At 40.1% G+C, this 15,832-nt stretch overlaps 1 protein-coding gene across 4 annotated transcripts in view; it reads right to left on the bottom strand.

The window, feature by feature from the left end:
- The window catches only part of TRAPPC8 (trafficking protein particle complex subunit 8), a 56,237-nt gene that overhangs the window by 27,208 nt on the left and 13,197 nt on the right, over positions 1–15,832 (bottom strand). For 2 of the 4 annotated variants that reach the window (XM_083747529.1, XM_083747531.1), the window contains 7 exons: positions 14,724–14,813; positions 13,711–13,885; positions 11,744–11,897; positions 11,113–11,203; positions 5,171–5,424; positions 1,890–2,005; positions 442–592 (listed from right to left, as the gene is read on the bottom strand). In XM_083747529.1, the coding sequence (XP_083603655.1) occupies positions 442–592; positions 1,890–2,005; positions 5,171–5,424; positions 11,113–11,203; positions 11,744–11,897; positions 13,711–13,885; positions 14,724–14,813 (1,031 nt within the window). Of the gene's footprint in view, positions 1–441; positions 593–1,889; positions 2,006–5,170; positions 5,428–11,112; positions 11,204–11,743; positions 11,898–13,710; positions 13,886–14,723; positions 14,814–15,832 lie in introns of all 4 variants that reach the window. The other 2 variants (XM_083747530.1, XM_083747528.1) reach the window with 1 other exon arrangement.

Here is a 15,832-nt window from a genome sequence, read left to right as displayed (position 1 = left end):
TGCCTGTAACAATTGGTGTTCAGAGGCATACTGCTTGAATCATTAAATTGTAGAGTTGGAAGAGGCCACGAGTGTCATCTAATCTGCACCCCTGCAATGCAGGAATCTGAACCCACAACGCTGAGATTAAAAGCCTCCTGCTCTACCTATTAGGTTCACTATATCACTCACGGCTATTAGTGAGTGATAGACCTCCCTTCTGGGAATCTGCCTAATCCCTTTATGCTTGTGACAACAACTTTCAAGGTTTCTGGATAATATTTAGCTTAATTCCAGAAGCTCAACATATACAGATGTGTGTTACATGAGAAAAACAACAATTTCATTTTACTAGGAGGCCCATTAAACGTAATTTTAGATAAAAAGAGGTTACTGGAAATTTATCATATAAATAATAGGAATTGTATACTGTTCCAAAACAATCAATATTAATGAACTAACCAGTGCTCCTGCTGCATAAAGCATTGCTTGATCATTTAAAAAGTCTTTCTTTGCTGTATGGTAGCAATTGTATGCCAGTTCATAATGTTGCACCAAGAAACACAGATCTGCCATTTTCCTGATCTGAAGCTCTGGCGCTTCTGGAGGATACCTAAAAATGTAAGACATTATGAAAAACAAAATTTGAGGGAAACAGAACATACCGCATTCTTAATAACACAAGACTTAAACCAAGGTACAGATACTCCAACGTTGTGCTTCCCCGAATTACCAACCTCTGAATGCTCAAAAGAAAGGCACTAAAGTGACCACCATCCCTGGTTAGTATCTAGCAGCTGTTTCTAAACACATGGAATGGATGGATAGATTCCATGGATGCGGATGAATTCATCCCATGAATAAAATGAGAGACTCCATGGAAGAAGTCCTCCAGTGACAGGAAGCTCCTTCCAATCACAGAGCAAAAACTTTGGACCCAACTCAGTGACCAAAGGCAAATAGTGTAATTTTTGTAAAGTGTTAAACATCACCTCTAATTTCAACGGTAATCTGAAGGACGGAGTTTTTATAGGCATGCTCAAAAATACAAAACAGATTTCCAATGTGGATTAAAACAGCAGGATTCTTGTCAACTTTTGTTTTGTTTTTTAAGTTGCAATAGTTGTACAAGTTAAAAAATGAATAGTTGTTAAATCAGCAGTCCCAGGGCATGTAGATGAACCACACCTACTTATTAAAATGCAGAAGTGTTATGCTTAATATCTAGAAGACATGCAATGGAGGTAGTGAAGAACACGTATTTAACTGGTGTTACTAGTGTTAATCAATACCTTTTAAGACAATCTTAACACAACCATCACCACTAAAAACAAAAATTAAAAGCCTAAGGTGGATGCAAGTTTTTAATCTTTGAACAAATTAGGATACAAACTTATTTGCCTGATGCGAAGGATCATATCTCAGTTTAATAAGCCAAGATGTGCATAGGCCTTCTGTCAATGAATGTAGCCCCTTTCTTCTTAGATGTGCTGCATCTAAATATGGAATTTTTGATTAAGCATAGTTACATCCAAACTTGGAAATTGTTGTCACCAGCTTCTAAAGAAGCCAGGATCTTAAACTACAGTTTGAAGCAAGTCTAATACCCTGATATATTACAAGCCAGTTTGTTGGTTCAGATATAATGAGAAACTATGGTTTACTGAAGACTTCCTAGTTTAATCTCAGTGTAAAGTTTATTCTCTGGTTTAATCTCAGAGGGACATGGTTCTGTGCTAACAGAAGGTCTATACACATTTGAGCTTACTAAGAAGAGCTATTATTGTCTGAATACAGCCAATGTGTGAATCAATGACAAGAGAAATCACAAGGAACTTATGGAAATCAGCAAGGCAAAACCTAATAAAAATCAAGTACTTGACATTTTTATGGCGAGTAGATCTACTCACAACAAGCCAGAAGTGCTTTTTAGCTCATTTACACTTTTCTCTGGAACTTTGCTGCCACTAAACCATTTTTTGGTTGCAGAAAATAGTGAGCGACTCAGGCCTTTCCTGGATATCAACTGAAAAATAAAATGAAAATATTATAGTATCACAGAATTGCAACATAGTTTATTATTTTATGAGCAAATAATGTTACAAAGATTTTTAAACCAATTTAAAGACTGCTTCCCTTGCAAAATCAAGAATTGAAATGTTCAAGTGCACTTCTGATGTAGTCTTCAGAAAACAGCTTTTAATGTTTGTGTGTTGGTATGGGCACAATCTCGATAAGTTCAATTAAAAGATCAGGAGAATGGTAACTATCACACAGTCCTTTCCCTCTCACATGCAAATTCATCCCACTATTCCTCAGACAGCCTTAAATATTACATCTGCACCACCCTTCACCATGGTTAACAAAGCCAGTGTGGTGTAGTGGTTAGATCTCAGCAATGAAGTTCACTGGATGACTCTGGGTCAGTTAGTCTCTTAGCCTAACCTACCTCAAAGGGTTGTTGTGAGGATAAAATGGAGAGAAAGAAAACCATATAGGCCACATTGAGCTCCTTGGAGGAAAGGTGGGGTATAAAAGTGATGACTAAATAATAGAGTCAGGTTTACCAATGTAAGTATGACCAGAAATTATGGAGTGAGGGGCTGGATTAGTATTCACCATGCTTGAAGCTAGTGCTGATGTAACCCTTCAACATGCTTCAGTCATTCAGGGGAATGGTGAAGAGAACTGGCACTGGAAATGGGAGGGACTGGGTGAAGGGAGCCATAAATTTACATGAGGCTCTTCTGCTCTCCTAATCAGGGTCAAGAGACCAGGAAATGTTACATTTCATAGCTACTGCTAAGGAAACAAAACTCTTTAGAATAAGCTTTGAATGTCATGCTCTACTCTATGGTTAAGGGTAAGTCTGCAAATGTGAACACAACTCTGAACCCATTTTGCACATGCACTGCAATAAAGCTTTAGTGAAACAACCAAGTGTTATTTTTTGAAACAGAGATCTGAGCTGAATCAAAGGTTGTTGTTTTTTAGAAGTCAACACACATTTTCCCTAGTAGAAAATAAACACACAAACATTTTTTATTTATGTGGGTCTTACCTGTCCTCCAAAGGAACAAGATGGTGATTTTTCCTTTGAATGTGAATTTTATGAAAAATTTCCTTTGAATATAAAATATTGAAAAGGATAGGTCTAATAAGGCTGTGTTTGCCATTTTTAAGGCACTATGCACTGCGACTGTTTCATGGTCCTAATGCTAGAAGCCATTCATGGGCAATTGTAAAGAGAAAGCAGGTTTTGTAGAGTTAGACCCTCTATTATGAAGTTTTTAAATGTTATGAAAAGCTGCAAGGTATGTTCAGAGCTGTATAGATCACCCCAAAAAATGAAGTGTTGCACTTTTTAATACTGAAGCAGGCCTTCATCTAAATATAGCTTTATTCCTAGAGACAAGCTAAGATGATCAGAAGTTATCAATGTCTGTAGCACAGTGATGGAAAACCTCCAGCCCTGGCAAAATTTGGCCTGCCAAGCCTTTCCATTTGCCCTGTAAGTCCAGTTTCCAAAAACAATGCCTACTGCCCACAACTCATATCATATGTGATGCCATGTGCAAGGTAAAGACGCAGAAAAGTATCACAGTGGTACCTTGGCTGTCCTACTTAATCCGTTCTGGGACTCCGTTTGACTCCCGGAACCATTCAAAAACCAAGGCACGGCTTCCGATTTGCTGCAGGAGCTTCCTGCAATCAATCGGAGGCCGCAGAAGCTGCACCCGATGTTCGGTTTCCAAAGAACATTCGAAAACCGGAACACTTACTTCGGAGTTTTCGGCATTCAGGAGCCAAAACATACGAGTACCAAGGCGTTTGAGAACTAAGGTACGACTGTGTATGGTTCAGATGGGCACACCCAAACCTTGTAGAAAGCAGGCCTGAACTTCCCACTCATCAACCAAGTCTCTAGCTAACCACAACCAGACAGGCAAACCTTGACAGGTAAGCAGGACTATCCACCCTCCCACCCATCAATCACATGGTATCATTAAGAAATCAGGATTACAAGTAGGTGAGATCACCCATCTGTCAAAGTTGGATCCTGGGTTACGGGAAGATAAAGATCCAGCCTGTACTGACAAAATGGGTTCCCCACCTATGCTGTAGCAAAACACAGGAATTTTTCATCAGACAAGGCGTACTGTGCAGTAATGCTACAAAAATCCCTATTACTACAGAAAAAAATTAAGACGAATTCACAAATTTTAAAACCTACCAGCGGGATCACAACTAACTACCTCAAACTGTCTTAATGGAAGAAACTAGCAACAACCAGATTAGGAAACAGGCTGAAGCAGACGTGTCCCAAGGAGCAGTGTCATTTGTAAACCCCAACCCTGATTACTAATTTAGCAATAAAGTTATGGGATCTGTCTAAACAGGATAGAGTTCTGCTGCTGCTGCAGTAGCAGCAGCGGCACTAATTCCTTTTTTAAAAAGTAACCTCAAATGGTACCATGGAGAAAGCATTTCACAAACGGCAATCCACCACAGAAAATGCTATTTCTCATGTTGTCACACACACCCTGGACCTCTTGTGGAGGGGGCACACCAAGACGGGTGTCAATATTATTATTGCAAGGTCTGGGTCAGTTCATATGGGGAGAGGTGGTCCTTGAAGTATTTAGCTTCAAGGCTCAACCTCTGAGTCTCAAGATGGTGGTTTTAGAGTATCTGACAACCTCAGTCTTCCTGATTCCTTGATGCATGTGAAAAAAAATTATCCAAAAGTAGTTTTAAGCCTGACACAGGTCCCCTGAGACACGAGAAGGAAAAGCAAATGACTCACATTCTGTCAGATGGGTTTGGGTTCCTACAAAAAATAACTCAGGGTGACAGATGATCCCATCTGCAGGCCAGAAGCAAAAATGACAAATGATGGTAAGATCAGAAGCGCCACCCAGAGCCACCAGACCAATAGGAGTAACACAAGGCTTTTCTGAAGAAAACACTCAGGTTTTTCCCCAAACAGCCTGACTGGAACTGAAGCAAGGAGGGAGGGAGTATCAGGAGGCATTAACTCCAGAAAACAGTTAGACCACTTTGTTGTAAGCAAGCATAGACGTTGACTACATGCCTGCTACATCTACTATAGATAAAACAGATTAAAGTGCATATCTTGCTGAGTTTATTTATCAACTAGGCAAAAAGGCTTAGAGGGTGAATGACTTACCTGGTCATTAAGTTGCCTAATCGTTTTCTCTATATGCGGCAAAAGCCCTCTAAAGGTAAATTCCTGTATGAACTGTCGAATTCGATCATGATCTGTGAGTGTCAAACAGGTGCCATGAGGTGTCCATGTATTTGACTTCTTCGATTCATGCATGGATGAATTTGGTTTCACATAATCAGTGCCATCAAAACAACCACTCTCACTAGTGTGATCCAATTGAAGTGGATGACTCTTAAAATTATTTGATAAACCATCTACTGAAAAACAAAATATGTAAACAATTACCCATTTAAATAAGCTCTGATACTAACGATTGGAATTTCAGCAAGATTTTATTACGTGATTATGAGTTAATTGACATCCCACCTTTCTAAAATGTACTGAAAGTTACTATAATTCAGAGTGGTCAATCCTCTGTATACAACATATTTTACAGCTACTATTACTCCATTCCAAATTAGATTAGTAGTATTTTAATCAAATAATTATATCAATATGCAAAATAAAATATAAGTGTATGTTAGATTTTCCCAGTCTACATGGATACTATTTAATGACATTTTGCAATGGTTATGCCAAATTATAGTGCATAATATGAAAGTTTCCAAACAAATAAGGTACCAACTTACAAGAGGAAAACAATAGAAAATGAAAAGGTACCGTATTTTTCGCTCTATAACACGCACCTGACCATAACACGCACATCATTTTTAGAGGAGGAAAACAAGGGAAAAAACATTCTGAATGAAACAGTGGATGTATCATTTTTGTGCTTCATGCTGTGGCCACAGACATGTGATCTGATGGTGAATTTGGGGTGACCCAATGCAAAAATCCTGAGAATCCCTGTGGATCCATGCTTTGTAACCACGTTTTTGCACCATTGCAGCCCCAGGCAACAGTGGGTGTGTGATTTTTGGGGGGCAGGCTATAGCCATGGACATGGTATGTGCTCTAATGGTGAATTTGGGCTGACCCAATGCAAAGATCCTGAGGATCCATGTGGATCCATGCTTTGTAACCACGTTTTTGCACCATTGCAGCCCCAGGCAACAGTGGGTGCGTGATTTGGGGGGGGGGCAGGCTGTAGCCATGGACATGCTATGTGATCTGATGGTGAATTTGGGGTGACCCAATGCAAAGATCCTGAGGATCCATGTGGATCCATGCTTTGTAACCACGTTTTTGCACCATTGCAGCCCCAGGCAACAGTGGGTGCGTGATTTTTGGGGGGCAGGCTGTAGCCATGGACATGCTATGTGCTCTGACGGTGAATTTGGGCTGACCCAATGCAAAGATCCTGAGGATCCATGTGGATCCATGCTTTGTAACCACGTTTTTGCACCATTGCAGCCCCAGGCAACAGTGGGTACGTGATTTTGGGGGGGCAGGCTGTAGCCATGGACATGCTATGTGATCTGATGGTGAATTTGAGGTGACCCAATGCAAAGATCCTGAGGATCCATGTGGATCCATGCTTTGTAACCACGTTTTTGCACCATTGCAGCCCTGTTTTTGCATCAGATCATTGCTATGTGATCTGATGGTGAATTTGGGATGACCCAATGCAAAGATCCTGAGGATCCATGTGGATCCGTGCTTTGTAACCACGTTTTAAGTGGGGAGGGAAGGAAAAATATAGAAGGGACAAGGAGCACGAGAGGGGTGTGCGGAGAAGCAGCTGGCTAAGAATGCAGGAGAGGGGTTTAAAGGGGGGGGGAGGAAGGCAAAAGTCCACCCACCCACTCAAGCCAGCCCTCCCCCTCTCTCTCTCTCTCTCTCTCTCTCTCTCTCTCTCTTTCTCTCTCTCTCTCATCTGCATGTTTTCCGCTGCCTGCCGAGTCCCCAGACGCAGCAGCTGCAGCAGCACCGGAGCAGGGACGCTCTGCTTTCCTCTCTACTTGCCTGGAGGGGAGGGGTTGCCTGGAGGGGAGGGGATTTCACTGCTCTTTGTTCCGTCTGAGCAAACAGCAACTGAAACAGAACAGGGTGGGCAGTAAGACCCTGAGGCAAAATGCAGGAAAGCAGCAGCCTTCTCTCCTCCGTGACGGCACAATATGATTTTTGCCTGATTTTTGCCATGCACTTGGGACAAACGGCTCCAGGGACCACACATTCGCTCTATAACACGCACAGACATTTCCCCTTACTTTTTAGGAGAAAAAATCTGCGTGTTATAGAGGGAAAAATACGGTATAAAGTGGGACCTCAGTTTAAGTATTTAATTCGTTCCAGAGGTCCATACATAACCTGAAACTGTTCTTAACTGAAGCACCACTTTAGCTAATGGGGCCTCCTGCTGCTGCCGCGCCGCCAGAGCCCGATTTCTGTTCTCATCCTGAAGCAAAGTTCCTAACCTGAAGCACTATTTCTGGGTTAGCGGAGTCTGTAACCTGAAGCGTATGTAACCTGAGGTACCACTGTATCTAGCTGGCCACTACCTCTCATTTGACTAGCCTCCTGAGCCATTGGCCAACCTAATATGATTCACAGGAAGTCAGAGCTGTCATGACCTCAACATATTGAAGGAAACATGCAAATTCTATTCATGGCATCTGAAGGTAACATGGAGATTCCAAGAAAGGGATAAAGTATAAACTTAGAATTCTGACTACTTGGAATTACAACCGGAAAGAGACTAAAGCCAGCTCTCAGCTGGGAGCTAGTGAAATGTCTCTGAGGAAAGCACCAAATCAACTAATCAATTAATCAACTAATAAACAAATGTGGTTTTTAAACCCATATATATGCATTATCAAATAACTAGAGAGACCGAAGACCAAACTCAGCCAACAATTGCCAACATTATTATAGTCCCCAGAATAGGCACAGGCAAACTCGGCCCTCCAGATATTTTTGAGACTACAATTCCCATCATCCCTGACCACTGGCCCTGTTAGTTAGGGATGATGGGAGTTGTAGTCCAAAAACATCTGGAGGGCCTATGCCTGCTCCAGAAAGTACCACCACCATTTAGGTAGGGCAGTCACATTCCTACTCTCTTCCCCACATTCCTACTCACATGTTCTTAAGCTCCCCTCCTCTCCAAGAAAACCAGAAATCTGAAATGGCACAATTTGCAAAGAACCCTAGGGTGATACCAAAGATATATAAACTAGGAACTGTATAAGAGCATTAAAGGTAAAAGGTAGGTAAAGGTAAAGGACCTCTGGATGGTTAAGTCCAGTCAAAGGTGACTATGGGGTGTGGCGCTCATCTCACTTTTCAGGCTGAGGGAGCCAGTGTTTGTCCATACAGCAGACAGCTTTCCAGGTCATATGGCCAGCAAGACTAAACCGCTACTGGTGTACAGAGGACCGTGACAAGTGCCAGAGCGCATGGAAACACTGTTTACCTTCCTGCCACAGCAGTACCTATTTGTCTACTCACACTTGTATGCTTTCGAACTGATAGGTTGGCAGGAGCTGCAACAGAGCAAAGGGATTTGAACTGCCGACCTTCCAATCGGCAAGCCCAAGAGGCTCAATGGTTTAGACCACAGCGCCACCTGCGTACCATGACAGCATGAAAGCATGGTTTGCCCCACAAAATAACTGAAGCAAACAAGTGTCATGTATTTGGTATTTATTATTTATTATGTGTTAATGAAACACATTTAGCAAAAGAGTATATTTAAGGGGGTGTGGTAAATTGTGAGATCTATAGCACCTGAGGTAACTGTAAAATCTCAGGACATTCACTAATTCTATTTAGCTTAATTCTAATATGCATGCATTTCTGAAGTTCCTTTGCATTTTTGTAATGCAACGCAACAATATTTGCTTGTTTGCTCCACCTCTGCAATACATTCTTATGAGCTGGCTATGTTTCAACTAGGGGAGGTCTACAAATAAACTTGCCATGTATTTTAGCCTAGTGAACACATCTTAGAAAGACAGAGGCTTATCTCTACAAATACAGTGAGCTTCAGAAACACTTCAAAAGGAGCTAGAATTATACCAATGATTGTAGTCTTTTACTGTTTGCTTAACAACTCCAACAAGCTTTTATTTTATTTTTTAATGGCACCTGACTTGTAAGGGGGAAACTTTTGGTGGAAGGCTAGGGTCATACTAGGTGATCTGATTAGATCAATTTCAGGGGATGGGGAAAGTCACCAATCAGCTTCACTGTAGTGAAGTTTGTAGGAAGAGCAAGATACTACTTGAATCATCATTGATACTGCAGCAAATACTTTTCAGCTAATCCTGGAGGAACAAGCATCCCTGCATAAGCACTTGATACTTTTATGAAAACTCAAAACCACTTCATTCTTAGTAAGCCTTAGAATAATTATGCAAAGTTTGCTAGTATTATTTCAAAAGGGGGCTGAGACAGCGAGTTAGTAGTTTGTAGAAGGCCATCAAAAGAGTTCATAGGAGAAGTGAGATTTGAGGTGGGGATTTGCAGCTCATATCCAGTGCTTTTTTTCTAGAAAATTTTTTAGGGGTATTCTCATTTTCCTACCCATATTGAAATACTACCCCTCAATGAGGCCAAACTTAGATTCACAATATGTTTAGGGGTACGTGTACCCCTGTATCCCCCCAGAAAAAAGCACTGCTCATATTACATATTACATTTTGATGGCAGTTACATCAGCATGAGCTCCAACCCAACTATGCTAAGACCAAGATCATGGTCTTCTCTGCCCGACCGAGACTCCATCGATGGTCAATGAACGGGATCCCCCTAGAGCAGGTTAACTGCTTTAAATATCTGGGACAAGTAATACGGTCAAATAGGTCTTTTCTGGCCCATAGAGACTATATAACAACCAATGCATCTAAAGCAGCCATCCAGATTAGATCTCTATATGCCAAGAATCAGGCTCAATCAGTGAAGATAGCTTTGAGAATCTTTCAAATGAAAGTCCTCCCCCTTCTTTTGGTGGGCATCTCTTTAGGCTCCTGTAGGGATTTTTTGAAACTGGATTCTATTCAAACGCGATTCCTTAGAGCCATCCTTAGGATTCCCACCTCGGTAGTGGGTGCGGTTATGAGATTAGAGGTCGGCTGGCAAGCTCTACGGTATGTGGCCTTGAAGACGAAGCTCTGGCTATGGCTCAAGCTTTGTTTTAGACCAGTGGGTATTGCCCCCTTGATATTGAGGGACGATTTCCAATCATCGTGGGAAAGGGAGGTCATTAATGAGGTTCAATTCTGCGGATTGTCTCCCCTTTACTTTGAGTCTATGACGTACAATCAAGCTAGAGCTGTGATCTCCCGGAGACTGAGTGACATTGCCAGACAAGAGGACATAGCCCAGGTAAAACCAGGGATGTTCCTAGGGGACCAGATTTATCGGACCATACCAGCCCCCTACCTTGCAGAAATCCACTATGTGGAATACCGCAGACTTCTTACAGCGGCTAGATTAAATGTTCTTGACTCTGCGATGTTGTGGGGAAGGTACAGGGGAGTACCATATGCCCAGAGAACCTGTCATTGTGCCATGGGTGTGGCTGAGTCCACCGAACACATTCTCTTGACTTGCCCTTCTTATGCAGAGCTTAGACAAAATTTTATAGACCCACTCCTATGTCAATTTAGCTTCCTATCTGAAGAAAACCAGGTTTTACACTTGCTGAATAATGTCACTAGAGCTATACCTTCCTTGGTGGCCAAATTTCTTTTTTTAGCTTTTAAGCGTCGCAAGACTATAATTGACTGTATTGATATGGGGCTATCTGTTTAGCCCATTTTAGTGTTGGCTAAGTTTTAAAATCTTCCTGGATGTTTTAACCGTGTATTGACAAATGTATTTTTTTCTGACTGACGGTCGAATAAAAGGTTGATGATGATGATGATGGCAGTTACTTTATTATACCATGATAAAATAAGGGTACGTTCTGGCATGATTAAAATGGGACCTGCAGTATTCTGATAAACCACTGGTTTATTTTTATTTTTTAAACTTAGTTGTTATAAAAAGAAATATACCTTTGGAATCATTACCTAACCCATCCAGTGGTATAAAGTGATCAGAATTCTTATTTGAAATTACTGTATATGGGCCATCTTCATATGGTTCCTGTCAGGATAAAACATACAAAAAACAGTTTCAACTTTCTGAAAACGTAACATATTTTACACTTCTAGAAATCACTAATTTATTTCCAACAGAATGCTGCTTGGATACTACTGCAGAGTATGCCTTGCACTCTCTAAGTTAAGCTGCAGTCTTCAGAGGCAGAAAGGGACATTGAATCTTCATCACCGGTGATGAGGCAAACTGCTAGTTTAGTCAGCTTATGTATGTTGAAAGGGGAAGTGCCTTTCACTTTTCCACTCACCTCAGGCAGCAAAGTGTCCTGGGCTAGCTGTGTTGGAAGGTACCAGCCAGCAATCAATCAATCAATCAATCAATCATATTATAAAATAATGCCAAGAAAGAAGAAAAGAAGCTGAAACTTTAGACTTCAACTGGTATGTGGATCTGCTTTCTCAATCAGACATTTAAAGACTGCGACAAAATAATTTATTAAAGGAAATAAACAGACTAACATACAGCAAAAAGGGTGAAGAGACCCTTCAGTATAGTACAGTAAAAGTTTTAAGTAAAAAAATATACCTGGGTTTGGATAGTGTTTTTCTGAAGATATTGGCTCCAGGGATCAGGAATCTGTTCGTCTGCTCCTCGATTAGACCCACGAGAATTTATCTTAAGTAAATAGCACCCCTGAGTCCCATATCTCTGTTTCATTTCTTCATAAATTGAATCAGCCCTAAAAATTGTAAAGTATTGCAGAATATTTTCAAACATCATCCTTCTTGATGGGTAATGAAACTTCATCTTTATTCCTGGCATGTTCACGTAGCCATAAGCCGTAGACCATCGTTTACCATGCACAAGCAAACTGCATCCACTCCTCCTCACTTGTACTGGGAAGAAACAATTCCTGGCTCAGCATTACACTTGGCCAGTTTGTTCAACTGTAGTTTGGGGTGAAACAATCAAGCTGTAAAACTAAGCCTGGGGTTGTGATTTCTTTCCTCACAGCATCCATGCATGTTAAGTGCATGGTTTATGGCTTACTGTGGCATGTGAATGCAAACTAGTGTATACTGAATGAACAACTTTGCTTCAGCTCAACGTGCAAAGTTTCAGGAAGGAAACATTTCTCTTCAGAACTACAGAAACTGAAAAGAGCAGCAATCAGTGTTCCACAGAACAATTTATATGAAGCATTCTTGATAAAAAAACCCAGCAGTCAGGAAAAACTAGTGATCCATCAGGAAATGTCCATCCTCAACTTAGAAGACAATATGAAGAAAGATTAAGGATTGAATGAGAAAAAGAAGTGAAAAAACAGAAACACTGTTGAAGTGACCAGAAATTTAAAGAGCTGAGGATACAGAAATAAGCAACTGCTGACAAGGAAGATTCTTCACAAGTCAATGCAGCCATAGTAATTCCAATTTAACACAGGCAAGGGCTGAAAACAATGGCAAACAGAATTACAGTGGTGCCTCGCTAGACGAAATTAATCCGTTCCGCGATTCTCTTCGTCTAGCGGTTTTTTCGTCTTGCGAAGCAAGCCCATTGACAGCTTAGCGGATTAGTGCTAGAGCTGTCAAGCGGCTTCCAGCGATCAGCTGTTAAGCGGCTTATCAGCGGAACAGCTGATAAGCGGCTTAGCGGCTTAGGAAAAGGGCAAAAAAAGCAAAAAAAAACCGCTGGGGGACGCAAGATTTTTTCGTCTTGTGAAGCAACCCCATAGGGAAATTCGTTTTGCGAAGCGCCTCCAAAACAGAAAAACCCTTTCGTCTAGCGGGTTTTTCGTCTTGCGAGGCGTTCGTCTTGCGGGGCACCACTGTATAATAAAGTCCATCAGGAGAAACATGAACAAGCAGAAGAGTATTCAGCATGGGTGTGGGTGGGTGGGTGGGTGGGTGGGTTTTGTTTTATGTGTGTGTGCAAAAAATAATAATTCACCAGTTTATGTTTTATATTGTTATGGGCTAATTCTGGTCCTAGTGATTAACTGCCGACAACCATTTGAAAAGTCCAATTTCCTATTTTAAAAATGCACACACCCCAGTTGTACACAATGGTAACAGAAGATACTAAATAACAAACTTTTAGAGTGTTTTGCAATATCAAGCACTTGCATTTCCTGACTGCTTCATGGAAGAGCTCATGAATTATTTTGAAAAAGCACCATTCTTTATTCTAAAGGAAAAAACATGTATGACTTAGAACACAAAATCCTAAAAGAATTTCCTTAACATGAGCCAGAGGAATCACACTTTATCTAGGAATCCTCCATGACCAAAATATCTAATTTAACCTACTTACTTTAAAAGAATACTTACTTTTGGGTTATTTATAGCGGCATAGTCCTACATGATTTATGCTTGTTACAGCAAGATATATTAGACACATAGTTTTTGTACACAAGAAGGAATTACACCTGTATGTCCAAGAACTGAGGATCATGGAATTATCTTAAACTACATAGACATTAGCAAGTTTGAAAACAGCATTTCAGAAATCTTGTAAAGTGTCAGAGAAGCCACTTAGACAACCCTACTCACCTTTGTTCCTCTCCTAAACTCACATCATGCAACAACACATAGTATTTGAGGGTGTTTGGAATGAACCATTTTGGATAAGAGTATTCATTACTATGTTGAATCTGATGCTGCTCTTGTGAAAGCTTTAAAAACTGTTCCACAGGTTCAGGTTCACTAGATGACACCACGAGCATACCTTAGTTGACATTAAGGAGGAACCACAAGTTCACAAGTTAACCAAGAACTAGTTAATGCTTGGGTATTGTTCCAGTAACAACTTCAGTGCTTCTTTTAAACCTGTGCCTAAATTACATCTAAAGAAAAGCTACAAGTAAGTCACTTGTGATTAATAATAATAATAATAATAATAATAATAATCCACCTTTAGCAAGACAGGTGGCAGCTAACTGAAGATAAAATACTGTCTAAAAATAATGTTGTATAAACGATGGGCTCATTGCAGTCTGTTTGCTATGCTACCATTAGCTAAATGACTGCAAGATTATTCTTTGATAAAGTACTAAAAGCTGGTCTGTACCCAAGAATCCTCACCCAGCTACAATCCTCATATTGCAAGCTGTGATTAAACCAGGAAGCCTCCAATTATGTTTAAGTTCAAACCAAGAATTAATATCCTGGCTTGTTCCAAAGCTGAAAACCAGTTTACCATTTCAGATGAAATGTGAAACCATAGCTAATTAAGGGCTTCCTGGTGTAATTGTGGCTCATTCAAAGAGAGGTGCAAAGGGGTTCTGTACAAGCAAGAACACATAAAAATTGAGTAATTTAAGGTTCTGAATAATGCAGATTTTTGCTGCAATTATTAGCAATTCAATATCAAACAACTCAAACACAAACAAAATGACCTTGAGCACCATATACTCCCAATTAATTCCAATAAAGATTTTGGAAAACAGAATTGTTTTGTTGCAGTTTCCCACTTTTTTAACAAGCTTCTTTGCTAGCAGATGTAGGACAGAAGCATCTTATATACAACATATACATATACAACATCTTTCTGTTCCAAAGGATACAGGCTACATAGTGGTTCAGGAATTCATGGTCTGATGATGGCATAGACTGAAGAAAGCTTTCTCGATAAGCCTCAAACCATGGAGTGGTAGCTGAAATAAATGAAAAAGATATCACAGAAACATTTAAAATGAAGAGACAAGCTATTCTGCTGTAAAAAAAAAAAAAAAGTAGACAACTTAACTGCCAGCAGGAGAGGTCTTGGAAAAAGTTATCAATCTTAACAGTAGTACTAATTAGTTATTGAGCACTTCTGCAGTATGATTTGGAAAAGATTAGAAGAAACTATTTTCAAGATTGCAATTCATAAAGAAAGGGATGCTAATGAAGATTTCATTCATATGGTTCACAATATATCCCATGGCTGTACTGCAACATCAGAAAGATTTCGTCCCTCAGCTACTCCCATAAAATTTGATTCATACTGCCATGCCTGTACAACTACAGCTTATCAGTAGTAGTGTTTTTGGAAATTTTCATTTATTTGAATGAAAACAGAATTCACGCTAAAACAAAAACCAGTTTTGGAATGTCTTGGTTTTTACTTTTTGAAATATGGCAACCCTATCTGTAAGTTACTCAGAAGTCAGCTCCATTGAGTTCAATGAGATGTAGTCTGATGTCTGTAGTCTTAAGTGTGTGTATACATAATTTTTATTCAGTTTTCAAATAAACAGAAACAACTAAGACTAAGCGAGACATTGTAACATACAAAGGAGTTGAGGAAATGGCTGGGGAGAAAAAAGGGGAGGAGAGAATTAGGGAGGAGAGGTGACAGCAGGGCCCCAATACAAGATTCACTGATTTTTTTAAAAGAACAGAATAATAAAATGTAAAATGGATTGGTAAATTGCATTACAATGAAAGTGTATATATGATTTCAGCCTACATTTTGTTAAGAGTCTAAAATCAGTTATATCATTTTTTGCAATTCCAAATTATAAGTAAGCTCCACTTAAGAAACATGATCTAATGCTGAGATTATTCAGAGAACAATCAAAATATATTAAACAAAAAGCAATATAGCTAACATACATTGATCTAACACTGGCAAAGGGAAACTCCAGGCTACAGAACTCATTAGGTCCGCAAGGCTGTTTTCCCCAGATAA

The sequence above is a fragment of the Podarcis gaigeae genome (genome assembly GCF_964106915.1).
Source record: "Podarcis gaigeae genome assembly, chromosome: 7".
Taxonomy (NCBI): domain Eukaryota; kingdom Metazoa; phylum Chordata; class Lepidosauria; order Squamata; family Lacertidae; genus Podarcis; species Podarcis gaigeae.
The sequence above is the reverse complement of the archived record's forward strand: the minus strand, read 5'-3'. Positions and strand labels throughout refer to the sequence as shown.